This window comes from Salvia splendens, chromosome 6 (assembly GCF_004379255.2).
Source record: "Salvia splendens isolate huo1 chromosome 6, SspV2, whole genome shotgun sequence".
Taxonomy (NCBI): domain Eukaryota; kingdom Viridiplantae; phylum Streptophyta; class Magnoliopsida; order Lamiales; family Lamiaceae; genus Salvia; species Salvia splendens.
This window is the reverse complement of record NC_056037.1, coordinates 35,727,792-35,736,218: the sequence shown is the minus strand read 5'-3', so window position 1 is coordinate 35,736,218 and position 8,427 is coordinate 35,727,792. Positions and strand designations below refer to the sequence as shown.

Here is an 8,427-nt window from a genome sequence, read left to right as displayed (position 1 = left end):
ATTCAGTATCCAGCTCGCCGAACTGGATGACGCCGATCTTGCAGTATCTGGATCAAGGACAATTGCCCGAGGATAAGAGAGAAGCTCGGAAGATCACGTGCCGAGCACTTAGGTACGAACTTCATGAAGGAGTCCTCTTTAGAAAGTCTTACCTCCAGCCGTTATTGCGGTGCGTAGGACCAGAAGAGACGGACTACATCCTCAGAGAAGTTCATGAAGGATCGTGCGGTAGCCACATCGGAGCCAGAGCTTTAGCTAAAAAAGTTCTGAGATGGGGATATTATTGGCCAACCTTGGTACAAGAAGCAGTGCAGCTCGTCAAGACATGCCCGAAGTGCCAAATCCATGCAAATATCCCAAGGATACCGCAGACCGATCTATCCACTATGCAAAGCCCTTGGCCTTTCATGCAATGGGGCATAGACATAGTGGGACCACTTCCTCAAGCTCCTCGGCAAATGAAGTTCCTAATCGTTGCCGTGGACTACTTTACGAAGTGGGTGGAAGCTGAACCATTAGCTACGATAACGAGCTCGAAGGCATTGGATTTCGTCTGGAAGAACATAGTGTGCCGATTTGGCATACCCCACATCCTCATCTCGGATAACGGGACTCAGTTCACCGACAAGACGTTCAAGAATTGGTGCCAAGAGCTGAATATTCAACAGCGGTTCACTTCGGTCTCTCATCCACAAGCAAACGGACAAACGGAGGTAACAAATCGTATCCTGGTGAAAGGGTTAAAAGCTCGGTTAGAACAAGCCAAAGGACAATGGGTAGAAAATCTCCCTCAAGTCCTATGGTCCTACCGAACTACACCCACAACCTCCAACGGTGAAACTCCGTACAGTCTGGTGTACGGCACTGAAGCCGTAATTCCGGTGGAGATCGGCGTACCCAGTCCCCGAACTCTAAATTTCTCAGCAGAAATGAATGACGACGGACTGAGAGCCGAGCTAGATCTTGCCGAAGAAAGAAGAGAATTGGCATGCATAAAAGCAGCCAAGTACAAGGAGCAAGTAGCCCGGTATTATAACCAAAGGGTGAAGAAGCTGCAATTTCAAGTGGGAGATCTCGTCTTGAGAAACAACGAAGTAAGCCGAGCAGAAAAGCTGGGCAAGCTCGAACCCACATGGGAAGGTCCATATCGGGTGTCAGAAGTCCTCGACAAAGGGTCTTACAAATTGGCTCACATGTCAGGAGAACAGGTACCCCGAACATGGCACATTTCCAACCTCAAAAAGTTCCATTTGTAAGAGACAGTCCGGTCAGTCAGTCTTGAGTCCTGTTCGGTCAATGTGCTTTATTTGGTTTACTTGGTCTTTGTTTGTCTCTATGTGCTTTTTATTTGTCTATATGCGTTGTCTGTCTATGTGCGTGTCGTCTCTTACAAATGTTACTGAGGTATCTTGTTCTTCGAAGGCTGATCCCCTTCTTAGAACATATACAAGCCAACGATTGTGAGTCAAAGCTTCTAAAGAGGATACAAGACCACAATTCAGCTTAAACAAGCAGTTCGTCTGAAACGAACTGCAATAAGCCAACGATTGTGAAGTCCAAGCTTCTAAAGAGGATACAAGACCACAATTCAGCTTAAGAATCAAGCACTTCGTCTGAAACGAACTGCAACGAAAGTCCGATTCTCGCGATAAAACTTGCCTGAATTAGGACAAGGGAAAGTCCGATCCACGCGATAAAACTCGCCGAATTAGGACAAGGGAAAATCCGATCCCCAAATTAGGACAACGGAAAGTCCGATCCGAGCGATAAAACTCGCCAAATTAGGACACAAGCTTAGTCCGGTCAAAGATGTTTATTTCATCAGACCAAAGACGAGTCCGGTCAAAGAAGAGTTCACTTCATAAGACCGAGGACAAACATCAACTTACCCCGTACCTTTATCCAGAATGCCGAAGTGATTCACTTCGCTTTCCGGGGGGGTAGTGATGGAGTACGTACTAAACAAGCCCAACAGCAGTAAAGCCCATCAGCCTAAAGCCCAAGAAAGAGTATCAGTTCGGCATGACTAAAGAGTATCAGTCCGGCATGACTAAAGAAGTTCAGTTCGGCACAACCAAAGAGTTCGGCCCCAGCCTACAGCTCGGTAAAAGCCAACCAATCAAACTCTGCTCTCAGGTCGGCATCAAGCTCTACTCTCAGATCGGCAAAAGCTGCTCGGCAATAATTCAGCAGTTCGGTCTCAGTATTCGACCGAACTAGGAGATAGTGGACTCATGCAGGATTTCCACCTCCACTACACCCACGATCTATTTAGTGGTGTCAAGCAGTCATTAACTCATGCAGGATAGTGGACCCATGCAAGATCGCCACGATCTCCACGACATCCACTACCTAGTAAATGGCTGCATGCCACGATCTTGGTTCAATGTATAAATAGAACCTAGATCAGATAGATAGGGTTAGACTGTCTCGCTTTCTAGAGATCAAATACAAAATAGCAAGTCTGTATTGTAAGCTGTAGAAAACAGATCAAGCAATACAACTCTGCCCTCTTTTCTTCCCGTGGACGTAGATTTACCTCAGTAAATCGAACCACGTAAATTCATTGTGTCGTGATCTGCATTTTCCTGCATTCATCAACATCAAATTTTCGCGGATTCATCACACACCAAAATTCACATGCTCAAATTGTATATTCTATATCTATTATGAGTCTTGTTAGGTTGAGATTTTTTAGCTTAATTGAGATGCATTTTCAGCCACTCATCCACAACATTTTCAAAATATCAACTGCAAATAAATTATGTCAACTCGAGGGTATTATCGTCAATAGCATGCACATCAAATGTCAACAACTTATAGTTGACATTATATATGTATAGTTGACATGAATTGTATATATAGTTGACATTATATGTGTGTGGTTGACATGAATTGTACACATAGTTGACATTATATGTGTATAGTTGACATGAATTGTATATGTAGATGACAAAAAAATTAAAACGTATTTATTGAATAAAATATACCATGAGATTACCATTCTGCCCTTTCATAATTAATTAATCTAAAAGTATATTCCATATGACAAATTCTGGACCACTCATTTAATAAAAATAAGTGGCTGATAATACATCTCAATTCTCAATTATGCTAAAAAATCTCAATTGATCACAACCTTATCCATTATATTCTATATGTATGGCAGATACTTAGATACCGTAGATTAGACTAGAATGTTTTACTTTCTCAGTTATTCTACTAATTTAGATTTAGGGGAAATTTGTGAATAACGTGTAACCTAAAATACATTAGTTTAATTTTATATTTCATATTTTATATAGCTTTTTTGTGAGGAGAGAAAAACAAATTTGTGTAAGAATTTATAAACTTTGGCTTTCATGTCATATACAAGTATACAACTTCTCTTAAATTAATCCAAATCAGTGAGAGAATTAAAACTATAATACAGTTATAATATAAACCTCCATTATTAGCGTTTGGTATAAATTATAAAATGAACAAATTTTGTACTATTTAAGTTACCATAATTTTTCATACGTAGAAAAGAGTCACGGTCGACCTGTATAATTAATTATGAATTTAAATGCCCCATTATAAGTAGAAAAAGACATGAACGGTATTTGTTAAGCTACATTCCTCTACGTGGGTTCCATTGTTCCAAAAGTTAGAAATTAGGATTGTTGACACGTGTAATATAGGGGATACAAAACCTTGTTAGCTTCTTTCATGCCAGTGGACTTAAATAATTATTTGTGAGATAGTACTACTATTTTGATATTTCTTGCAAGTGGCAAGAACGACTATAAATAAAGCACATAAAATAAAAGAAAAAGAGATGAACTTAATTATAAATAAAAAAATATTTGCTCTTAATTAAATTCGAATCCACATGATGCACTCATTTGGTTTGGAGATGCATCTATCGAATACCGATCGTGTATCTTTTTTTAATGAAGAGTTAAAAATGATTATCATCTCTCACCAATATTATAACTGAATGAATGAAACATTTGAACTCGAATATTTATGTTAGAAGTGAGGGATTTTATTTATTCATTCATCTCTTATTCATCGATTCTACATACCTGTTCATCATTCTCATTTCCAAAAAAAAATCACTTAATTAATATTAGTTCAATCTAATTTTATTTATCCCATTACTTTGAATAAGCAATTTTATATGCCTTTGCTTTTAATTACTACTACATTTCGGTTCATCATAAAACCATTTAATAACCAGTACTTTTTTTTTACTTAGGGGTATGATGAGTTATTTAAATCCAGTTAATTTATTTAAAAAATTAAAATATTTGCATAATATTTACTATCAAAATAAAACTCTATAGCCATCGGGATTATTGACAAGCAAATAATTAATGGGTGGATTAGGTGTAATTTAGGATGCGGGTGGCGGGTTGGGACATGGGAGATGGAGTGAATACGAGATTTTGGTTAAACTGTTGTAGGTTCGGAAGCATTGTTATCATGATGAGATCGATGACGACCTATGTACACTATGCAAAGAAGATCCTGAAGCAATTGAGCATCTATTGAGATGCAAAATTTTAGGGTTGTCTTTCCAATAATCCTTTGACGTGCCTCATCTTGTGGCTCTGCCATTTCATAAGTTCGATTTCACAAGTTTAATAAGAAACTTTGGACAACTAAGTTTTATGGTTTTTCATGGTCAATTTGGAATATATCCCATAACAAGAAATTTCAAGATTTTGAGACTAACTGAAAAATTAATATAGGAAAAAAAATACTCACGAACTAAATGTTTGGTTTAATTATATTCATGCAACCATTCAGTTTCTACTACGTTATTTGAAAATTTGACAAAGTAAAATAAAAAACGGCTTGTACAATTATAATTGACTGGACGCACTAAATAGTAATGTGTCAAGATTACTAAATTTTTAGCTGTGGAATAGGGCCCACTTACAATTAATCCAAGACCACATAAGTACTACACTTGTATGGTGTAATGAAGTGCCAAATAGACTATTTTTCCATCATGTATCCTCAAATTAGATTATCACTCTAGCTATTTATATATAGCCAAACTTATGTTATTCAGATTCAACAAAACCTCACTCACTTACTAACTTGATCCAAACTCTCTCTCTCTCTCGGATTCTATTTATCTCTCTCTCTCGGATTCTATTTATTTAAACAAAAGAACCCTTTGATTGTGTACTCCATCATTTAACCAAATTTATTTAAGCCATACCATTTTCAATTAGAGCCAACATGCAGGTAAGCTGGCTTTGCATTTCCTTTTTTTATAATGATTATACTACTAATCAGTTATAAACATTATTTTTCCTATGCATGTGGCTCTATTACAAATAGTCATTTGAACATATAACAAATTCATTCTTGGAACTTTTTGTCTGAAATTACCTAAATTTTTTTCTATAACCATGTGGTATATAATTGCATGCATCATTAATAGAAGTAAACCATGCAGAATATATCATAAAATGAGAACACCTACTAACACACTTTTACTATGTGTGACACCAGATCCTTCAGTGGCTATTGAAGCTAGCAGAACAAGAAACTTCGAGAATAGCAACTCCCATCACTAAAAATACGTTGCAGAAGAGGAAGAAGAAGACATCGGAGAATAAGGTTTTACCCATAGCTAGTTCGTCTGATCAGTCCTGGTCGAGCAACGAGCTCGCTGATTCAGACAAGACGAAAAAGAAGAAGAAGGCGACAACGAAGAAAGCAGTTTCGAGGATGAAGGAGTTGCTCAAACGGGCTGTGAATTGGAAGAAGGGAGGCTCAAAGCAGGTGGATTATGACGCGGATTCTCCAAAGATGAGGTTTAGAGATGATGAGATAGAAAAGTGGATCAACACTATAGAAAAGTGGATCACCACTGATTCTGAATGTATGTATATAGCCTCCTCCCTTCCTTCACTTACTATAAAGAAATACATTCATTATATACTTTTATCTTTGTATTTATCTCATGTTTACTTGCTTTAATTTGGCTAGTTGTTGTGCTGGAACTGTCACCAACAACTTCATCGTGCGGCTGACTTACCTCATACGTGTTGATCGCACAAAGTTGAGCACGTCCAAGAAACGGAGCTCATGGGGTCGGACACAGTGAAAAAAATCACCGACGCGGAGGCAGTGCGGCGGACGTGGCTAGCAAACAAACAAGGGAAATGAACTCCATTTCAAAGGGATGGGACCGAGCTGCTGCACGTGAAATCGACGACAACTCTTAATGCCGATTTTAGTGGAGGTTTTTAATCACATGTGTGGGGCATGAAATGAATGTAATGATTTTTTTTAACTATGACTTAAGTGTGCATAGAAAAGCACTTCAATCTTAAGCACTTAATATAATGTATATTTATATTAGTATTTCTTTGTTACTTTTAGTATGCATTTACAAAAATATAATTTACTAATAAAATTATAAGTACACAATTATAAAAGACTAAGCAAAAAATAAAAACTCTCGGATGCATTGCAAATGATTTTTGGTAGAAGATTGGAAGAATAAATAAGGAAGAAGAGAAAATGGATGTGGGAGTGTGATGAGACATGCCCAGAGTTAAAGGAACCGTCGATTCCATTTCTGCTTTAACTTCTGACAAACATGAAACATAATCAGCCTAGCAATAGAATGGACCGATTCAAAAAAATTATAAAAACATTTTCTTATTTATGAAATATCAACGGTCATAATTAAAATTAGACCCATAATCTTACAATAAAGTTGGAACTTTGAATTAAAAAAACAAGTATACTCCTTGGATGTTTTGATCTTCATGTTCAAATGTGATGAAAGTTATTCTTTTAATAACTACAAGTGATTCACTTTACATTCTCGGTATTTTCTTCTAATGTTAAAAGGATATTGGGTTTGCCACTTCTTCTCTGCAACGATTCTTGCGGGACAAGATTTGCCATGCATCTTCTGCAATTAAAGGATATCATTAGACGGAATGAATTTGAGACTGCGAGATGATCAAACAAGTTATTCTAAAGAATGTTGACATTGATTCTTGAAGTAGAGCTTACCTTGGGGGCAGTGGCGGGCGCAGAAAATTTTTCTAGCATGGGCTGTAATATACACTCCTCCCATGATAGACAACACTTAGGACGATCGAGATTTTATGCAAGTTCATTTTAAAGAGTTTAAATAGAAAAGTAAAGGTTATTGGATGTTTTAAAGTAGGTAAAAATGAATAAATTAACATAGTGAATATATTGTTGAGTATTTTAAAGTAGGAAATATGAATAAAATAAAAGAGGAAAAATATTATTGGGTGTTTTAAAGTAGGAGAGATGAAATATAATTATATATTTTAATTATTTTCTAAAGAGGTAAAGGATATTTTTGATAGGATATGAAAAAATAAAGTGAATCATAAAATAATAATCATATAAGTATAAAAATACATAAACATTTTATACCCATAAAAACCAGCACAACATGTATTTAACAAAAATATATCCATGCATATTTAGGGGAGTGTTATATTGCTAAATCAATAGTTAATTTCTAACTACAACTAAATAATAGCCATTAGATATTCAAATTAAGGGCCTAGATCATTAGCCTCAGAATGTCAATACGATCAACAATAAACGTGAATAAGGGTATTAAGGTTAATTTACAACAAATTAGTTGTAACTAACTTTTGAAAAATATCCTATAACTTTAAAAGCGCATATAACTTTCTCGATTTAAATTATTTTTTCGCACAACATATATCAAATTAAAGATAATTTCATAAGGATTCTAACGAGATCTCACTTGCAAATGCTCCGATGTCAAAATTTGAAAAAAAAATAAAAATTTTCAATTTTTTTCGTACAGCAACAAATGTCAACATGATATATAAAATATGTCAATATATTACATGTAGAATGTCAATATAAGCTATGTGTTAATATTCTCAAAGCATTGTGTTGATATTTTCGAAATACTATATTGACATTTTCATCCAAAACCCTAATTTTGTAGTTTTTTTTATCTTTTTCGATTTAATTAATAAAAATGAAAATTATACGTGGCAAATTGTAGACCACAAGTTTTCTAAAATCCTATGGTCTTAAATTAATTGTAGTTAGCAATTAAATGATGAGTTAGCAATTATCACCCCTGTATATTTATATCTTAGTTTCCTATAAAATTAATAGTAAAAGATAAGTTTTTAATGTAAAGAAATAAGTTAGTGAAATTTTCAACATAGGTTAACCGGTTAGAGTGTAGTATAATTTAAAGGAGGCTTTGCTCAGTAATTAATTTTAAAAAAATCCCTTAATGGAATGATTAATCACTCCTTAAAGGTCATTAAATTTTTTAAAAGCAATATCCTTGGGATATGAGAAATTACAAGTTATATCTGAAATAAATCTCACACACGTTTTTTTATGTAAAAAAATTATTATTATACTAATATTATT

General features: G+C 35.3%; 1 protein-coding gene across 1 annotated transcript; it reads left to right on the top strand.

Annotated features, from left to right (window-relative positions):
• Window positions 1-5,085: 5,085 nt before the first annotated feature.
• LOC121807220 lies at window positions 5,086-6,372 on the top strand. The gene is made up of 3 exons (XM_042207439.1): window positions 5,086-5,244; window positions 5,515-5,887; window positions 5,995-6,372. The coding sequence occupies exons 1-3, from the start codon at window positions 5,239-5,241 to the stop codon at window positions 6,036-6,038; spliced, it is 423 nt and encodes a 140-aa protein (XP_042063373.1). The 5' UTR covers window positions 5,086-5,238; the 3' UTR covers window positions 6,039-6,372.
• Window positions 6,373-8,427: the final 2,055 nt, after the last annotated feature.